This window comes from Cavia porcellus, unplaced genomic scaffold (assembly GCF_034190915.1).
Source record: "Cavia porcellus strain 051 isolate PalLab524CR breed Dunkin Hartley unplaced genomic scaffold, mCavPor4.1 scaffold_20, whole genome shotgun sequence".
NCBI classification, from domain to species: Eukaryota; Metazoa; Chordata; class Mammalia; order Rodentia; family Caviidae; genus Cavia; species Cavia porcellus.
In genome coordinates, this window is record NW_026947503.1 from 58,442,900 (window position 1) to 58,464,003 (window position 21,104).

The 21,104-nt window shown below is 37.9% G+C and overlaps 2 protein-coding genes and 1 long non-coding RNA gene across 8 annotated transcripts in view; 2 read left to right on the forward strand and 1 right to left on the reverse strand.

The window, feature by feature from the left end:
* Mib1 (MIB E3 ubiquitin protein ligase 1) overlaps window positions 1-21,104 on the reverse strand; it is a 125,335-nt gene that overhangs the window by 21,910 nt on the left and 82,321 nt on the right. For both annotated transcript variants that reach the window (XM_063231857.1, XM_063231856.1), the window contains exon 13: window positions 2,752-2,884. In XM_063231857.1, coding sequence (XP_063087927.1) covers window positions 2,752-2,884 — 133 coding nt within the window. The remainder of the gene's footprint in view (window positions 1-2,751; window positions 2,885-21,104) is intronic.
* On the forward strand, window positions 3,474-5,456 carry LOC106028569 (double-stranded RNA-binding protein Staufen homolog 2-like). Its single transcript, XM_013157149.3, has 2 exons — window positions 3,474-4,178; window positions 5,280-5,456. The coding sequence occupies exons 1-2, from the start codon at window positions 3,609-3,611 to the stop codon at window positions 5,439-5,441; spliced, it is 732 nt and encodes a 243-aa protein (XP_013012603.1). The 5' UTR covers window positions 3,474-3,608; the 3' UTR covers window positions 5,442-5,456.
* The window catches only part of LOC106028570 (uncharacterized), a 41,320-nt gene continuing 34,475 nt past the window's right edge, over window positions 14,260-21,104 (forward strand). For 2 of the 5 annotated variants that reach the window (XR_010041490.1, XR_010041489.1), the window contains exons 1-2: window positions 14,260-15,437; window positions 16,506-16,726. This is a non-coding gene — a long non-coding RNA (uncharacterized LOC106028570). Of the gene's footprint in view, window positions 15,438-16,505; window positions 20,434-21,104 lie in introns of those variants that run through there. The other 3 variants (XR_010041492.1, XR_001202198.2, XR_010041488.1) reach the window with 3 other exon arrangements.

Consider the following 21,104-nt stretch of genomic DNA (forward strand, 5'->3'; position numbering starts at 1 on the left):
TTCAACCACTTTCTATTCCTCCAAGCTGCAGCAACATTTTCCCCACATGGTAGCAGGTATTGCTAGGGGACAGTAGCAAACTTTCTAAAGTCAAATATTCTAAAACCTTTGTTTTATTATGCTGACTCCATCTAAGAATGTTTCGAGGATAAGACACAGTATGAGCGCAAACACAACTCTCTTTCAAACCCCACTTTAAAGTAATGGTGATTCACTTCTTTGAACTGCAAATATTACAGCAATCCTCCTGGATTTTCTTACCGGCCTTATTTTTTTTAATACTGGACTTTCATACTGGCCTTATTTTACTTTAATGACCTGGTAAGTTGACTCCCTCTGTTGCATAATTCAGTTCCTTATTCAAGGAAAAGAAACTTCCTGATCTGAGAAAAAGGTGATGTTTCATTAGTACATAAAAGCAGTTAGGAAAAGGAGACCAGGAATTCCTCCCTAAGATCCTAGGAGAGCTGAGGATGAGCAGAGAGCAGCTGGCGCCCGGGCACAGGGCAGGGCGGGCCTGAGGAGTCAAGGAACTAAATCGGGCGCCAAGGAACCTTGCTTCATGCTCTACCACTCAAAGCAAGGCGACTCAGAAAAGGAAAGCTTTGCACCACTTCCCACCCATTTCCTCAGTTCTATTCCATAGGGCTTATCTGAGGACTAGGAAAAGTAATGTCAAACTGCCTGGCACACTATCTAGGATAATAAAAGTACACAAAATTAAGAAAAGAGCTAAAGATTCAAAAGATATACTTTTATAAAAACAGTAAACATTTATTCATTCATAAACTGTGCTAAGTGGTACATGTCTCTAATTTTGGTCACTCTGGAAGCTGAGACAGGAGAATCTCATGCTTATGGCCAGCCTAGGAAACTTAGCAAGACTATGTCTCAAAAAAGGACTGGGGAAACAGCTCAGAGATAAAGCGCTTGCATAGCATGCACATAGTATTTTTATTTATTTATTATTATTATTATCTTATTTATTTATTTATTTTGTGGTACTGGGGATGGAACTCACGACCTCGCATTTGCCAGGCAGGCACTTAAGTCACTGAGCTAAATCCCTGACCACCGATAGTATTTTTAATAAATAAATAAATAAATACATAACTGATCATGTGTAATCCTACCTGCATTTTTTATTCTTTTGACCTGCAACATTATCTATATTGAATATGTTAAGAAATCTGTAATAAATCTACCGAGTTTAAGCAAAGTTACATGGTACATGGACAAAATATAAAAAAGACTGTATTTACATATACTAGCAATATACAACTGGAAATTGAAATTGTAAAACAATACAATTTACAAAAGCATCCCAACAAAAGCAACCTACGGCTAAATCTAATGTGGAAGAGCAAATTTCCAACACACTTTTTAACAGAAACCAATAAGCTCATTCTAAAACGTGTACAGAAATACAGAAGATATAGATTTAGTAAAGTAATTCTGAGGAAAAAGAAAAACAGGAAGAGGTTGACTGCATCTGATTTCAAATTTAGTATAAAGCAACAATACCCAACGCAGTGTGGTGCCCAGGTAAGTCCAGACATTTATTTGGGAGGGAGAAGAGTACCAGGAATCAAACTCAAAACCTCGCACTTGCCAGGCTGGTGCTTGTGCTGCTGAGCTAAACACCCCATCACCACCACCACCTCTCCGTAAGTCCAGACATTTAGACTTGAATAAAAGGCATTTTCATAATTAACGAAGAGCAGTAACTTTAATAGGAAAGGATTAAAATGGCAGGGGAAAAGGTAGTTTAGTTCATAAACTATTTCTTTAAATTTCTGTACTTTGGGAATGTGTATCTGATAACCTGGTACTTAGTTACACATACCACACAACTTACTAAATTGCTCTGTACCACCAGATGATTCTCTGGTAACGTCAGCGCATCTTTATGACCTGTGCTCCCTTTAGGCATTCAAAAGCTTCCCCACAGCCAGTAGTGGCAAACATCTTCCCTAATCCTGGCTGCGGTCTGTAGTCTAACGGGGTGGGAGGTGGTGGCACCGGCCATGCCAAGATATTACCAGGGATAGTTCCTTGTCCTGTGGTCAGCTGACTGCTATGTTTACAATAACTTCTGAAATTCTGGGAAATCTCTGTTAGCTGATGCGGAAGTCATCAACCCAACCCAAGAAGCCAGTGCAGAAGGAATGCTAAGAAATGAGGCATCTGCCCTCACACACACACACACACACACACACACACACACACACATACACACTGACCTTCCCTCCCAGCTCTCCACTGAAGAAGCAGTATGACACAGGATGAGGGTTAAACTTAACTGACAACTTTACTGGCTTGGGAACCCTCTCCCCTGGATTAGTACAGCACACTGGCTAAGTCATAGAGGTGTCACCTTGGGTCCCTGGCCCCTTCCTCTTTGAGGCTGTTTTTCTGCTCTGCTTCCTGGCTGCCATGAGCTGAGCAGCTTTCCTCCCCTCAACCCTTCTGCCAAGCCATTTTTGCCCTGGAGCCAGTATTCATGGACTAAACCCTCTTAAACCTTGAGCCAAAATTAAACCTCTCCTCCTCTAGCTATGAGTGCCAGGTACTTTGTTGCAGCAACAGGAAAGTTGATCAATACAGGCAGAAGACATAACGTGCGTTACATTCAAATTGTCATTACCATGTAATTACCATGGGTTTTATTGTAACACATTAATAGGCATTTGATGGAGAATTAAATTAATGAATATAAATATTCCAAAATTATTGAACTGTTTTCCCTACCTGGTGCACTAACAGTTCAGCCACTTCCACATGGTTATTAAGGGCAGCCAGATGCAAGGCAGTATAACCATCATCTTTCTTCTCATCCACAATCCATGGTCTTGGTAATTTTGAGAGTAAAACACGCATTGCACTGAAAATCAAATTCATAGTATTTTATATTTACAATACTTATATTTGTTACTTTTATTTCCTTTAGAAAATTACAATCAAAAGAAACTTATGAAATCTAGTGAAAACATACTCTAAAATAAATAAATCATTCCTTAAAAACAAAAAGAAGTCCAATTATTTCAATTCTCGAATGTGTAGTTTTTTGGTATTTTGAGAAGGAAATAATCACTATTTTGAGAACAGACTCAAAAGAGAATGAAAATGATATAAAAAAGAAACACTGTAGGAGAAAAAAAGAAAAGAATATAATCATAACATGACTGGCTTCATAGGATCTTTAAGGTTTAATTTCAACAGTATCTACTCAAAAAGTTAAGGAACACTCAAGAGTAAGAAAAAGTGTGATAAAATTTTACATAGTGGCAGATTATCTTGTGTGACAATTAAAATCTAATGTAAGTTATTTACTCCTTTAGAACAAAATACATAAAATGGCAATTACAACATAAATTTAAGAATGGATAACACTTCCAAAAGAAATAATAAAAAAGTACAAAGCAATACAGCAGAAGCCGGCAGCAGTGGCAGCCGAGCGGGGTCAGTTCTCTGTAGTGTTTGCTAATGTTGGAGCTGTCTGCAAAGTGTCCCTGGCAAGAAGTTTTGGGAGCCCTGAGGGATACAGAACTGTTTGATCAATATTGTCTTAATATGCTTCAAATAAACCAGCTTCTCTCCAAGATAAAATGACAAAACCCAAAGAGAAAACTCCAATGTGTCTGGTAAATGAGTTGGCCCGTTTCAATAGCATCCAATCCCAGTATAAACTTCTGAATGAAAGCGGGCCTGCTCATTCAAAGATGTTCTCAGTGCAGCTGAGTCTTGGAGAACAGACATGGGAATCGGAGGGGAGCAGTATAAAGAAGGCCCAGCAAGCCATTGCTAATAAAGCTTTGACTGAGTCTACGCTTCCCAAGCCAGTCCAGAAACTGCCCAAAAGTAATGTTAACAATAACCCAGGCAGTATAACTCCAACTGTGGAACTGAATGGGCTTGCTATGAAAAGGGGAGAGCCTGCCACCTACAGGCCGTTAGACCCAAAGCCATTCCCAAATTATAGAGCTAATTACAACTTTCGGGGCATGTACAATCAGAGGTATTATTGCCCAGTACCTAAGATCTTCTATGTTCAGCTGACTGTAGGAAATAATGAATTTTTTGGTGAAGGAAAGACTCGACAAGCTGCAAGACACAATGCTGCAATGAAGGCCCTCCAAGCACTACAGAATGAGCCTATTCCAGAGAAGTCAGCTCAGGTGTGGTAGTGCTGCATGTAACAGTTTCTTTCGTAGACTTCCCCAGAGAGATTATTGATCAGACAAATAAATACATCTTAAAACAAGAAATAATCTGCTTTGCCAAGGAAGAATACTAGAGTGATAATATACTAAGATTTGCTTGTCTACTATGCTAGCTTCATGTGTTCCTGCCAAGATGACCTAACCTTTTAGAACTCTGGTTCACCTCTGGAGTTCACTTTATGGGCAGGATTTTGGGATGTGTGTATAGGGATGAGAGTTATTAACATTCATTTGCTTTAAATTTAAAGTTACATGTGTTGGGAATAAATTACATTGTATTAACCTTGAGTCAAAGAATTTAAAATGCAAGAGATCTTTATGGATTTTTGAATTCTAGTTTATTTTACAAGTAAGGCCGTTGAAGCTATTCATGAGTGATCTCACTCATTCTCATGGGATCAGCTAATTTGCCCATTCACCTCTAAATATTATCTCAGGCATGTCTTATAGCACTGTCACCTTACTGAACTTCTCCACTTAGCTGTTTCCAATCCTGAAGTTAAACCTGTACAGTTACCCTTTCTGAAACTTTCTTCGAGATTTATTTTAATGGCAGACTTAGATGTTTTTCTGATTGTACTCTTTTGTTGTAATTCATTTCGGTTTAGATTTTCCAATTAGATCACAAGCTTCTTGATGGAAGGAATACTGTTTCTAATAGTTACACTGAGTTATTGTGAGGTTTCCTGAAAGTATGTGCTAAGTGAATGAATAGTACCTGTGCCAGACACAGGGCACCAATACTTGATTGGGTCCTGTACTGTTTATATGGCTTCGTTTTTGTAGATCATGTTAGAAAACTAGTGGAGAGTTGTATAGGAGTGAGATTCCCAAGTTTAGTGTAAAATGCTTCTACTTCAAGTAGAAAAATGAAAAACCAAGAAACAGAAAGATGGGCAATAAAAGTCCTCTACTACTGTGGTTACAAAGAAATCCTTTGGATACCGTCTGTCCGCTATTTCCTTTTTATTTTAGCTGGATTCTCTTGATTGTGGAATATATGTGAAATTGTCACAATGTTAATATTCAGTACTGTCCTTCTTTGGTGTATTTTAGAATGGTGAATCAGGAAAAGAAATGGATGATGACAAAGATGCAAATAAATCTGAGATCAGCTTAGTATTTGAAATTGCTCTGAAACGAAATATGCCTGTCAGTTTTGAGGTATGTGCTGTTTGGAGACCTTGCAATTTTTTTCTGTTTTGTGTTTATTTTTAACAAAGAGATAGAATTAATTGGTACAGTAAAATATTGCAAGAGTTAATATGCTTCCTTATGTTCAAACTCACTATCATGAAAATAAAAATTATGTCAACATTGTGGATTCCTGCAAAAAAAAAAAAAAGCAATACAGCATGTATCAAAGATTTAAAAGTATAAGCAAACAGAAGAACTACATATTAAGATATCCTTGAAAAACTGAAGTAAAAAAATTAGAGCCAACTCTTTTTTTTTTTTTTTTTGTCTTTTTTGTTTTTATCGGTACTGGGGAGCCAACTCTTAAGAAAAAGACTTTACAGCAGGTACAGTGGTGCTTGTCTGTAATCCCAACAGAAGGGAGGCTGAGAGGCAAGAGACCTCAGAGGCAGAAGTTCAAGCCCAGCCTGGGATGGATACAGCTCGAGTTCAAGACCCTGCCTCAAAGAGGGAGGGAGAGGACTATGTAGAAAGCTCATATCTAACATGGGGTAAAATTCCCTTAATATATGTATCTGTTAACCTATTTTTTTCAAGACTGAGACCTAGGCTAACTACTCATGTAAAGCGTGCTGGGATTTGGTAAATGCAGCACTGAACACAAAGCACAGTACTGACATCTATACCCGTATCTATGTATGAATTCTGACATACATCCCTTAAAAGAGCAATAAAAACAAAAATTCTGAACACTGTGCCAGCAGATTACATAAGAGCAAGAAATAACAGGACGTATTAAGATAGTTTCCCTAAATCGCTGTGCATGAGAGGGAGCCAGGCTTTCCTCATCCTCCTGGCTCTGCACTTCCTAAAGAATGGACCTGCGGAGGTCGAATCCCTCAGGAAGAAGAGAGCTTAGCTCCGCTCTGAAGGCCCCCGGCCAGGGCCAGTGCACACTCTCCCCAGCCCACAGCCCTCAGCGCTCCCTTGGCTTCTTGTTTTACTTCTTTCTCCATTAGTACAATACATGTACAGTTAACTGTCAGACCAAGCTGCCAACTGCGGGTGGTACTTGAAAGTAACAAAAATTATCCCAGTCCCTTTCAGATCACATAGTACAAAGTAAGTAAAACCTTAATATTAAAATGCAAAGTTCAGGTTTTCACAGGGAAATTTTCACTTTAGAATCAATGCTAGTCACATTTACATAAATGATACAAATCAACTCTCCACACCCATGGGTTTCACACCTCGACATTCACTAACTGTAGACTGAAAAAACCCTCCTGTGCAGAATGTGCCCATCTTTTTGCTGTCATTCCCTAACGGACATTCACACAATACTGGCAAAGTCGCGGATACTTTGAGTAACCCCGAGATGATTTTTTCATTTGTTTTTTGAGACAGAGTCTCACTAATACAGCCCAGGCTGGCCTTGAACTCATAGATCTTTTGTCTCAGCCTCCCAAGTGCTGGATTACAAGCATGTACCATCACACTCAGCTCCAGAGATGGCTTAAAGTACACAGGGATGTGCACAGCCTGTCAGCAAATACTGCACCACTTCAGAGAGGGCAGCTGCAGACTTGGTCATGGGGGCGGGGCACGGCACCTGAGCCATGCCCTCACAGATACGGGAGTGATGGCTGCGCTGCCATCCCTCTTGCATTTCTGAGAGAATAAGAAACACCAAAGGAAATGTGGGATTACCTAGAACAAAAGCCTCATTTTAAACTAGTTAATTATACTACTAATAGTACATTTTAAACAGAAATGATTTCTAGTTTTCTATAGAAAAAAAGTGTTCTGTTCAAAGAACAGATTAATAAATTACTCAACTATTTAATACATAAAATATGCAGATAACCACTAGAAAAAAAGCTCTGTGAAAGAGATTCAGCATGGAATTACAAAAAAAAAAATGAAAATTATGTGTCTTTGTCTCAACAACAACTGATTAAAAAAAGAAAACAGAAACAGAAACAGTTCCCGTGAAGCCTGGAGAAAGACAAGGCTGTGTCGAGAAACCCATATCAGGTTTCCCACACCACCCCAGCGCGCCTGCCTTGCACTCCATAGCTGCCACCTCTATCACCTGTACACAGCCCCAGGAAAACTATCACAGGAGAAAGCTACTGATCATTTAAATCATCCAACCGTGTTGCTCAACTGTCAGTCTCTGGTTTTAATTTAGCTTCTCATGTTTGTTCCCCCAGCACAGAAAAGAAAAAAAATCATCTATTAATCAGATGTCGTGAGTCCTGCAATCCACGTGACAAGTCTTTTGTGACTTACACATCAACGTCTTTTTAAGTAATGATGCCATTCCAAGTTGCATTCCTGACGCCTGAATCTTGGCCCTGAGAAGCTCTAACTATGTATTATCATCCCAAACATCCTAGCTCTTCTAATTGCAACAAGTATGCTCACTCACATCTTAACACCAAAACTCTATAGGAAGCTCTGTATGAAGTACCGTAAGGTTGCTATAGGAATTAAATGAAGTATGCAGGTAGTAATGTTTTTGTTATAGGGCTTGAAATCCCTCAACATATCACAGCAACTCTCAGATTGCAGATGTGGGGCCTGTGTAACACAAGTTCTCCTATCCACTCCTCCTCTGCTCTGAGCCGTTTACACTTGCACTATGGATCAGCCATGCTAGGCAGAACCTGGAACCATCCCAGGTACTTCCGTCCCTTCCTGCCTCCATATGTAATGTATCCTGCTGATTTTCCCTTCTATCATTACCTTTCCCCTGGGAACATCCTCTAGCTAGGCCACGCCCTTCCTAACCTATCCCATCACTCACAAATATGCCATCTCATGATTTTCTCTGATTCAAAATTGTCAATATTCATCTAGCAAAAAAAATCCTAAAAAGTAAACCTTTCTAATAAGACATATATCGAGGAAAATATTCTAAAATATACCTTTCCATCATCATGTACTTTTTTTTTTAGATCAAATTTTTTTTTTATTTAAAGAAAAGGAAACGAAAAAAAATACATGGAGATAAAAAAAAGGGTAGAAATAATACAAAATTGCAGACAAACAAAAGGTAAGAAATTGCCGGTTGATAAGTTACACATTGTCATCTTCGAAATAGCTGTTCAGGTTATAGAATTAAAGTATTTAGAATGACATTCAAAAAAGTGACCCTACAAACCATTCTGCTCTATGATCGAACAAAAGCTCAGTAATATGATTATCAGTCCTACACATTTGTTTTACATCGGAAAGAGGGTAAGATTAACCACATCAAAACAGAACAGAACATTTAAAAAAAAATAAAAAACAATTTAAAGAAATACAGATTTCAAAGCAAGTCCACTGGAGATCTTCATTATCTAACTGTCTCTAGCTTCTTACAAATAGTTGTCCCTATCTTCACCCACTTTATATACTTATTGCATATTATAGAACTAATCAAATCATTACAGGATGATGAAGTCTTTTTAGGTCCTCAAGTTCCAAATTAGGGAAGACAATAGCAACTACCATCGCATCTCTCATTCTCTTTGTGATAGCCGTCCCCATCTCTGCATATGCTGAAGTTGAACTGAAGAAACCCGAGGCTTATTTTGTAGCATTATAATATAAATTCTAGCAATCTATTGTTTGCTGATTAGAATGACATTGGACAGGTTTCTTCAGTTCAACATCATGTACTTTTTAAACACAAGTCTATACTTAATATTGTTTTGAAATCTGTTTTGGCAAATCAACTCTTGGTTTATTGGTACAAACTGTGAAAAAATGCTGTGAACAGCTCCAATCAGAACTAATGCAAAGAACTGGGCATGGTGGCACATGCTTATAATCCCAGCATTCTGGGAGGCTAAACTGGAAGCATCCCAAGTTTGAGCCCAGCCTGGTAGCTTTGTATGAAAGCCTGGGTTCAATCCCCAGTAACAAGGGAGGGCTACAATGCAAAGTCAGTTATAAGTAGCCAAAAGTAAATGGGTTAGTTTTTATTGGCATCATTATGGTCATTCATTCATTCGTTCACATTTAAGCAGTGCTGAGGATCAAACCCAGGCTTTGCACACACTAGGCAAAAGCTTGACCACTGAAATATACCCCATACTCCACATGGTTTGTTTTGTTTTTGAGACAGGGTTTCACTATACAGTTCAGGCTGGCCTCAAACTCAGAGCGATCCTCCTGCTTTAGCCTCCTAAGTATTAGAATTATGGGCATATGCCACTATACCTGGCCGCCCCCCTTCTTTTTGGTCTTTTTGAGACAGGGTCTCATTATACAATTCAGGTTGACCTTGAACTCACTTTGTAGCCTAGGCTGACCTCAAACTCACAATGATCTTTCTGCCTCAGCCTCCAGAGTGCTAGGATTACAGGCGTGGGTCACCACTCCTAGCCCATTTATTTTTTAAATAAAATTTCAATTTTAAATTTACAGAAAATTGGTTTTCCTCTGCTGTAGACTAACAAAATATATTAATGACACCCTAGACTCCCTCTGGCTATGACAGCTTCTCCATTTTCCAAGTCTGTAATGACTGAGAGATATGGGCATGCAGCATGTTCCTCAGGCGGGATTCACCTGGTTTTTGAGGGTTCTATCAGGTTTATGGGCTCCTGGACTACCACAGAAGTAAAGTGCCCTTTATTGCATCATTCCATGGAGTGGTCTTAAGACCTAACCAGAAATAAGCTCTAGCATGATTTTTCACAATACTCATAATAAAACTCTTGGTTTAGCCCCAAAATAAACCCGTTAAGATCACCAGTCAGATGACACATGTAGTATGTCTCCTGAAACATATGATGTATTTAATTATAAAAATATTGATATACAATTAAATGTAAACACTGACTTTAATATTTAAAATAAATATAAATTATAACTCAATATTGTAAATGCCCAAGCAGGCACCTTTGAACGAGAGGTAAACGCCTACACAAGTAGATGAACTGGAGTCTTTCTGCTGAATGACCAATCAGGGTGCAGACACAAACACAAATAACGTGCACACTTGAAAGCAAACAGATGTGGTTGTGTCAAACATGAAAGTTCATAACTCAGTATACTGTGTGTTGTCATGGGCACAATAAACACAGTCAGGTGAAATAAAGGTTTTCAGAATTTTGGTGCCTATAACGTTTCACAGCTTCTGTGTAGACCATCATCCTTCACTATCATCGCTGTTTTGGGGGGTTTTTTTGGTACCAGGGATGGAATTCACGACCTTGAGCTTACCAGGTAGGCGCTTGTGCCAATGAGCTAAATCCCCAGCCCACTGTCATCATTTTTATTGCCACTCCTGTCTCACAAGTTTCTATGAGCTCCTGATGTAATGGAGTTGCAAGAGGCCGCGCCTTGGCTGAAGAATTCATGGTGTAAAATCACTGACAGCTGTGTTGCCAATGTGCTACAAGCAGGCTCCACTGACAAAGTGTTCATTTACAGAGGGCTCTCTTGCAGGGCATCAGAGATTGGGACCAACAATTCTACAGGAAATGGAGTCACAAGAATGTCACGCTAAACCAGGAAAATAGCTCAGTGCCACAGTGCCTGCCTAGAAAATGCAAGGCTTGAGTTTGATTCCTGATAAGAAAGAAAGAAAGGAAGGAAGGAAGGAAAGAAGAAAGGAAGGAAGGAAGGAAGGAAGGAAGGAAGGAAGGAAGGAAGGAAGGAAGAAAGAAAGAAAGAAAGAAAGAAAGAAAGAAAGAAAGAAAGAAAGAAAGAAAGAAAGAAAGAAAGAAAGAAAGAAAAGGAAAGGAAAGAAATTCAGGCTGAAATTTGGGGTTTGGAGAGTTACGACGATGTCCCAGAAGATGCTGACATGACTGTATTTGAATACATTTTGTACATGAAAAAATAAAGACATCCCCTAAAATATGCCCCACAGTGTGTTTTAGAAGAAAATTAATGTAAGACTGGGTCTTATTTGCTGAAAACACAGTACTGGCACTCAGGTTGCCTTGTTCACCTGGCTGAACGGGTCTGCCAGGTGTCTCCCCTGCAGTTTCCCTTTTTTCCCCATTTCTCTACCATGGTCTTAGCAAGGAAGCCACTTTGCTCAGCCTACACTTCCGAAGTGGGCAGTTCCTGAAAGTGAAGCACTACCGTGAAGTATTCCAAACTCTACAGTGGAGATTTGGGGAGGATGGATCATTTACTTGGGTCTCTGCTTACACATCATCATCTTTTCATCTTAATTAGAAATTGCTGGCCTTTTCCCAGAAAAAAACCCACACACAAATTATACAAGCTCAAGGAAAGAGCCTGACTTTGGGCCCAGGCTGCCAAATGAGTCAAGGGAACGTGAAGCATAAGTCGCCCTGGCCACGACAGCAGCTCAGAATGCTACCTGCTTTCTGTGCAGTACAGGTGATCTCAGGAATGCACAGCAAACTGCACAGGGCAGCTCCAGGCTGCAGATTAAGAGAAGAGACTGCTTTACGCTGTGTACAGTGAGGTCCACAGTGTGCCCGGGACACAGGTGTGACAAGCTCTCAGTAAGTCACCCATCTTACTATGCCAGACTCTCTCACCTGTGGAAGGTTATGAGATTTGGTGATTTTCCTTAATGCACAAAACATGGTTCTTAATTTTTCAACTGATTGTTTTCTAACAGGGTAAGGGCATGGATGTTTTAAAGATAAGATCTTACTACCAGTTAAGCAGGCATTTGTGAATCGTGCCAGAGAAGTATTAAGTTCCGGAACAACTAAGAGCAGTGCCTAGTATAATCCTTGGCACATGGTAGTTTTCAAATGCTTGCTGAACGATGAACAACTGAATTCTAAGAAGTACAGGGGACAAGCAGCTGTCTACACTGGTATGCAGTATACAAATGGCACTGGATCAGTTTTAGGGGTTGCCAGGCTGTGTCTAATGTCTCTTTCTTCAGAGAGAGGCAACATTTTTTCCCAACACACCATAGCAATTATCTGTGGTAGCCTCACATATTAAAATTAATGTAAAAAAAGACAATGGGATAACATTGTGGCACATGTATATTCAATAAATGCTTGCTCAGTTAACCAGCACTCTCTCAACAGGTAAAGCAAGTAATGCAAAATTCAGAAAGGAACTTATTGAGAAAGTTAATCAATTCCAAGTAGATCTTTTGGACATGCCAAAAACAGGTATCTGCACAATTAAAATGTTTCTTGTTCAGAAAGATACACTTGCATATGGAGGTCAGGGTTTTATTGAATGGAAAGAATACAAACACAAGCAAAGGAATGGTCATCTTCCTGAACATGCTGAGGCCAGGACACAGTGACATGCTGTGTATTTGTGCTGCACCACTGAATGCTTGAGAGCAGTAACTCTCTAACTCATCTCACTGTTACACACCAGAGTCGCAGCAAGGAACAGACGTACAGAGCTCCCAACCTGGACTCAAGCTCTGAGGTTCTAGCTCCAGCCCGAAAGAGTGGTTTGCGATTTAAGCAGATTATTAACTGCTATGCTTCAGTTTCCTCATTCATAAAACAAGTAAAGAATCAAAAATAGTATCTGAGTTTTAATGAAAATTACGAGTTAATATTTGTAAAAAGGGTTTAGACGAGTGCCCAGCATATAATACATTATATAGCTGTCTACTTAAAAAAAATTTTCATTGCTGCAAAACAGGAAAAGTAGGGTAATTTAAAAACCAGAAAATTGGAGTTGGGGATTTAGCTCAGTGGCATAAGCACCTGTCTGGCAAGCACATGGTTGTGAGTTCGATCTCTGGTACCAAAAAAAAAACCAAACCCAGAAAACTAACCTGTTTTACATTCTGAGATTTGTCATCTCATGCGTAAAATTATTTCAGTACCTAGGAAAGCTGGTTCTTTAAAATTGCAAAATATCTACAGAAGCCCTCCTTTTGTCACTATTTTAAAGTAGCCCTACAAAATAATTAAACCACTAGGATATTAAGTGCTGAAGACAAAAGAATGTTAAGGACAAACTACTGCTATAGGAGAATGAGCTCTGGAAACTGGTAATGGTTTTCTCGATTCTTAATCGATACTTAAGAGAATATATTGGAATAAATAACAGAATGGTTAATTTCTTTTGGACATTTTTTAGGTTTATGAAATTTTAAATTATATTTACATAGATTTGTTGAATGTTTAAAGGATTTTTTTTTTTTTTGTCTTTTTCGTTTTTACCAGTACCAGGGATCGAACTCACGACTGCCTGCTTGCAAGGCAGGCGCTTATGCCGCTGAGCTAAATCCCCAGCCCCTGAATTTTGTTTTAATACTGGTTTTTTCTCAGTTAAAAATAAATTTCTACATTAAAATTTATTGTGAGTATGCAATTAAAATTTAGAAGTGTTTTGAGACACACTGTATACTACGTAGCACAGTTACAGACAGGCTAGTAACTATTTTAATCTGAGACAAAATGTGCAATGACCATATCTAAAAGCTATTTCAGAAAATTAGGAAGCCACCAGCAATGTAGAAACAAGGAAAAAGAAACATCACACTTAAAATGAAGAATTTAATTTGTATCAAAACTAAGTTCATAATAAAATGAACTTTAGTACTCCTACATGCTAGTTGCAATACAAAAAACGTGATTACTCAAATGTACTCTGTATCATGTTTCCCACTAAGCAATATTAAAACAATTAATTGCCACTGAATTTAAAGTTTTAAGAAGCATTTCCAACATTTCATTTATATAACACCCTTCTTAGTCAACGGCTTTTCTCTACTACCAACATACAAGTTCTACTCACCTTTTCTATAAATTTCCCATTCAAATAATATTTAGTAAATTTTAAATGCGTGGATAGCAATAACCAGCCCTAAATATAACCCTATGAAATCCTTTTAGGCCTTCAGCCATGAAACACATGGCCATCCAAATATCTCTGCCAACAACAAAAAAAAATCAGCTTATGAAATACGTTTTGGCAGCAGAGAAATTTTACTGTTCCATATCTGTCTAAAGTCTGCCTTGCTACTAGCTGGGATAATTTCTTTCCTCTTTCCTTTTTTTTCTGCAGTGCTTCTAAGTATAGTGACAGCCGTATGAGGCTTTCCTAGTCTCAGCAACAGCTCAGTGAAAATTCGGGAAATGTAAGTGGAAATATGAGAGACCGCTTTATTTGGCAGTACTTTAAAGGGGGGGGCGGGCAGGACAAATGGCAAAGCAGTGTTTGGACCACAGGATGAACAATCAATAGGCAGAAAGCAAGATAGAGGCTTCCTCTGCTTTTGGATCGACAATCGACAGCTGAGAGACTATTTTTTGCTATGGTTGACTAAATATGGTCAGGGAAGAGAGAGGCACAAGAGAGCCTGTTTGCCTGGGAGTGCATGTTTCAAATGCTTAGCTGCCTATAAAGCTGTAACAGTGTGGCCTGTGGTCACTGAGGGAAGAATATAAGTTGGCCTCTGTAGTGACCATGTGGAAGTCCCATCCTCGCTTGCAGACCTGACCTTGGGATGTGACAAGGTAGCTTTATTACAGATCTACCATTTAATCCTGGAAACTCAAAAACCAAAAACGCAAAGCAAGAAAGATGCAGAATACTTCCCGAGGAGTCAGAAGAATTCAATGTATTCTGGTGGGCAAAGGAAAACAGGGTGAATGTTTATTTACTTGGTTGGGGTAAGGTGTGCTTTGGGTTGGTTTATTTCTGGGTTTGTTTTGGTCTCTTTTTGGATTATAAAATTAACTCTCTCTGCAACTTTTCCCCTCTTCTGCCACACTTCATCTAACAAATAAGCTAGATACATTTTCGTGGCCTTTGCAGCAATCTTCCTTAGTGACTTTTCTCTACATAACTGTAATAACTGGTATATGACATTCCAAATCAAATGGCCAATGTTGATTCAAATTTATTGTAGGGTTTTTTTTTCCTTTAGGAGAGGGGGGAGAAAAGCTGGTTATTTGTTTGTTTGTCTTTCAAATGTATCTTCAAATGTGGGGTTCTGTGTTCACTGACAGCCCTCCCTCTCCACACGGGCTCAGGAAAGAAGTGCTGAATCAGCGAGGAGCGTGTGCGCAGGGCCGCGAGGCGATGGCTGCTGCATGTGACTCTGTAGGTCACTACCTGTCCTGCTGCTGGCACTGGGCAATACTAGGCTGACAGGTACCACACCTCATGGCCTGCGCTTTTAAGAGTACTGAAGACTTTCTGCATGCTTAGCTAATGTCACTCGACTCCCTATGTGTTCCGAGCAGAGCCTAATTTCACAGTACGAACTGACAGCTTGGGTAATGTAAAAAAGGAATGTTGTTCAAATATTTTCATAACAGGTAACTCAATCTCAAAGACGTATAAATCTCTGTCAATTATATTATTAAAGTTTAGCCTTTATTGTTTCAGATGAAATGGTTTTGTATCACCAGGAATTCTGTATCCTTCACTCCCACCAAGTATGCTATCTTCTAAAAATTTTTTTCAACATTTAGTCAACTAAGCAACTTGGCAGATTATACAACACTTTTTAGTGCTCACTGTTAATCAACTGGGAGATGCACCGTGTGACCCCTGCCATGCTGCTGACTGCTGCGTGTGGCCCCCGCCACGTTGGTTTGCTCCAATGAGCTGCGCTTTCTCACTGGGAGCCCACTCCCCACCTCCCCGGCTTTCTCTGTGCCTTCCTTGCCCCTTTTGCCAACTCTGAACTCAAGGTTTTCTTTTTAATTAACCCTTTACTATCATGATAATTAAAAAGCTACTCACCAGCTAGTTTTTCTCATGCTGAATGGCTGTGCTAAAACCTGGGTGCGGGTGCTCATAGGGGACACTCTTTTAGTCCTTTTAGGTAAGAATGGAAAAGTAGACTTGGTAGTTTTACTTTATATTGAAAGATTTTAAAAATCAAAAGAACAAAGTTCACTAACATACAATATGTGGAAACACATTGAAATTTGTATTCAAACAGAAGCACAGAAATACAAAATTTAAGTAAGAAACTAATAAAGACAAAGACACAACAAAGTTTTCAGATGATCATGAGTTTTTATCTGTGACCTAAAAAAAAAGAAAATTTCAGTATTTTTAAAAGATTCCTTTCACTCACATGCTCGTATCGCCTGGGTTTTCTTCTTATTGTTTCAACTGTAGTCAATTCTAGGAGTACTAATTGATTTAAGTTTTAAATGAAGTATCAGGTTTGCAAAAAATTTTTTTTGAATTACTATCTACTTGTAGGATCTAATGACAATAAAAGAAGAGAAAGAAGCTTCTTTCTCTGAAGACTATGACCGAGCTGCTGTTACCAATTTCTGAAACACTGCAAAGCTCCACTGATTCTATGAATCTCCTGCAAAAAAGAACCAAACTAGGACAAAGTTCAACGGAAAACTGGACATTTACAAATGTCCATGTCCATCGAGAACAAGGAACCCTAAGCGGCGTTACTGCCTGATCAGGTAAACTGGCTATGAAGTGCAGTCTTTGATAATTTAGTCTCTGCAAATCATCCACCAGTACTCTGCAGCAGTGAGCTAACTAGTAACAAATATATTATTTATATTATAAGTGTTTACAGCTAGCTACTTCCTAATACCTACTCAGAGCACATACTTCTTTATGTACCCATATGAACATACAATGCTATGGAATGTAAAGAAGTATGTATTTTTGGTAGGTAACAAGCTACCTAGAGCAACTAAACTGCAGCTAAAAGCAACCCTTGCTTCTCTTCTGTGCAAATGACCTTCGTGTGGTAATAAGCTCATATCCCCAGGATGATCTCTGGCAACACTCACACACACACACACAGAAATCCTTACTGAGTGCTTACAGATGGAAACTCGGTATCCTTAGGACTTATACTTAGTGAAAGAAAAGTCCTACTGAAGTAGATTTCAAATTACATGAAAGTCCTTTTAACGTATTTAAATACCTTCTACCTTTTTTGAGTATTTACATGATTAAAATTTGATAATAAGAGGAAAAATAGTACTAGCATAAAAGAGTAAAAGATACATATATTTTCTTCACAATATGATCATAGCTCAAGTATCTATCAACTCACTGGGGAAGAAAAATAAGATACAAGAAAAGCTGGCTCCATGCCAGGCATGGTGGCACATACCTATAATGCCAGCACTCTGGGAGGCTGAGGCAAGAAGCTTTCAAGTTGGAACTAGCCTGGGCAACTCAGGAACTTAAGACACCCTCTTTTAAAATTTAAAAGGATTTAAAAGAGCTGGAGATGCATCTGAGTGCAAAGGGCTTCAGTTCGAACTGCAATACTGCCCAAAAAAAAAAAAAAAAAAAAAAAAAAAAAGGCTAACCACTCATCTTTAATAGCTATTCTTCACATCTAGTAAGTTTATAATCTATCAATATAAGAAGAATTTCTGATTGTATTATCTTTGAATCTGCTTCCTCTAGGGAGAATACATAAAATGAAAACATTACAGTCAAGAATCAACTTATACACATAGAATACACATAGTGCCATTTTTATTGGTATTGTACTATGCAATTATAACACAGTTTTACAGATATAACAGATCCACTGGACTATATAAAAAATGTCAATTTTATATAATCTGTTATATACATGTATAAAAACACAAGCCAGGCCAGGTGGTGTGTGCCTCTAATTCTTAGCACTTTGGGACACAGAGGCGGAGGACTGCAAACCCAAGCCTAGACTTAGTGAGACCCTATGTCAAAAAATAAAAATCTGGCTAAAGAAAGAGTTCAGCACCAAGATCCTGGGTTCAATTCCCAGTACTCGGAAGGAAGGAAGAAAGAATGGAAAGAAAGAAGGATTTTAGCAATAATCATTAAGCAATACCTGTTTTAAGTAGCTATAATATTACAAAGAAAAAAGAAAATACTAGTATTTGTATATTTTATTTTTTACTAAAAGTTGTTTCAGTAATATTTTACCAAAAACAGTAATATGTTAATCTTTGGTATTAAAAAGCTGAATGGAAATAAGTTTAACTACCATCAATTTTCTGTTTAGTAAGACAATTCATTAGTAAATGATTTTCATTTTACCAGATTATACTGAATGAGAAAATTATATGAAGTAGTACATTACTGCACATTTACTGGAAATTATAGAAAGTATGATTTTTAAATTCTATGTTTCAAAGAAATTAGTGCAAATCTTAACTCACTTAAGCATAGCCCTCTGATCACCTACCAAAAAGAATGACAATACTTCAGGTTCCACTTTTTACCTTTACCTGTACATGTCCTAAATGCCAAAAACTAAAAATATATGATTCCAAAGCAGAAGTTGTTCTATAAAACTACTCAAAGGGTATTACTTTCCTTATACTTTGTAATAAGCAATTACATTTGTTATTTTACTGGTAAGTATAAGTTTTAATAATTCTTTTTAAACATTCCAGCAACTAAGAATTTAATCCTTAAAAACTGATGTTATGCATTTATAAAGTCAAATTATAAATCGTAGTTACTACTTTAACTTAACATATCTAGGAGTATTTTCAATCATTCTAAAATGTCACCTCTATCACTTAGATCAGCTGTTCACTTTTAACTGAGTACATGTTAAACTCTGGACATCTGCTGACACTGGTATAACTCAAACATTTCAACTGTCTCCCTGACAGGGATAACAGATGCTGACATTATCAAATGCTGTACTATTTTTTTCCCATGGCCTCTCCTTGCCCCGATATGGCCAGTATATGAAACTGAACTGCCGTCCAAAAGCACACTTGAGCAACTGGATCTGCTAAATGGCTCCCATATAACTAGTAAAAATAGAAGCCGGTGTTATTGCTATCTTCAGCACTTAAGTTCATGCAATGTAACACCTGTTTCATTTCTACTAGAATAAATGATGGAAAGAACTACAGATACATTAATTTTACCAGCAGCCGGACACTTAACAACCGACACAGAAATACACTTAACGTAACAATTGTTTGCACACTGCCCAAATTACTGTTGACTCTCTCCCAGTTCAGTTCAGAATAGTTCACTCTATTTCACTTCATTTTACTTTGTAAACAAATCACAATTTATCTAACTTGTATTTTCTGCAAGTATTTTTCAGAAGACATTCTTCTCCTCATATTGAAAACAACAGCAAAACCACACTGTACTAAAAACTTACACTACCAATTATTATATGGTAAATTTTAATACTAAAAATTCACGAATTACAGCTAACCACAAGTCAATGCACAGTTAAGCTAATAATGAGAAGTAACCAGACAATCTGTACCCAAAATGATAGTGAATTTAGTCAGGGAAACAGACTTTTAAAAGGGTTAAGTTACTGACCAATGATTAGTAACTCTACATGAGCAACAACAAAAGAAAAATAAGGTGGCATGAATGGTAGCTCCTCCCAACACAAGTCTATTTATAACCCAAAGGGCAGAAGAGTTTCTTAAAGTCATTCATATTTCTCCTCCCACTGTCAGCAACTTGCTATGAGCCCTCGACTATAACACTAAAAGAAAGCAGTGATAATAGAAATGTGTAGCTAATATCACTCTTCCCAACTACTAGCTGAACAGTTTAGTACCTAGAAGTAAATAGAAGACATTACTCTGAAATGTGTTAAAGTCTACTTTTTCTTATAAATGCTGTTGGGTTTGAAGTAAGTTATTGTTTACATTTAAGAATTAATCAAAAATGTTAAAATGAAGATATGTACTGACAATGTGTGAAAAGGAAAAGCCTTTGCAACTGTGAAGAGCAGGAAAAGTGCCGGCAAGACAGAATTTTATATTCAGTAACGGAAGCACTGAAATGAGAATTTCTAAACTTGTGGATGATCTGTAACTGTATTTTTACAAACGAAATCACTGATTTGTCCTGGGTCCCAAACCAGCAGCACTACAATGCTTTGCTAAAGCTGGTAAAATGGAACCAAATCGCCTCTTCAATGGATTTGGTCCCCTTCAACCAGCTGTAGCTATGCATTGATTTCTGCAGGAGAGCCAGCACTTTCAGTTATTATTATCAATTATATGTCAACTAATTTTAACTTACTTAAGTTATTCGGACTGTGGCTAAAACTGTTACTATTCTACTTCAAAGAACTAAAGTGGTTAAAGACATTTATAAAAAGCTTTTTGAAAAAATGTATGGATAACTTACAAATTTCAAATAAAATAATCTACTCATTTATGGCCTCTTGATATTAAATTTCTTGTTCTTCAGAAAATATTAATGAAAAGTAGACTATGCTTCATAATAAAAACATATTTCCTTCAGAGGAAGGAACTGCCTGGGAAGTCCACCTAAAATGCACGTGAAACAAGGGAAATGTCTCAACACAGACCACCTGGACACACATGTATTTTATATACCTTTATATTGCTGTAAAGTACACCATTACACAAAATGATACTCTACAAATATCAAGTCACTCTCTCCCATCGAAAGCCTTTAATTATACCACTATATCCCCGAATGTTAGCAGCAAAGCTGAAAAAAGGAGGTAATACTACAGAATACCTTAAGAGAATTAAGCAATAAGCAGCTTGTTCTAAGTTCTACCAACTCTGAACCAAAGGTCTTTAATGCTTACAGAAAATGTTAAGTGTCTCGACTTTTCACGCCTAAGGACATTTTAATACTTTCTTTTATTTCCTCAGTTGTAAAGTAGAAAGAATCCATTAATGTTTGCCTTCTTTTTCCTTTACAAAAAACCGCACACACGTACACATACATGCACACACACAAGTGGTGTTTGAAAGTAGATACATGAGCAGAAATTCAGCTAATTTTTGTTCAGTACCCAGCATTTCAAAATTATAAAAGGGAAAAAATGAATACCAAGACAGGCTCCAGATT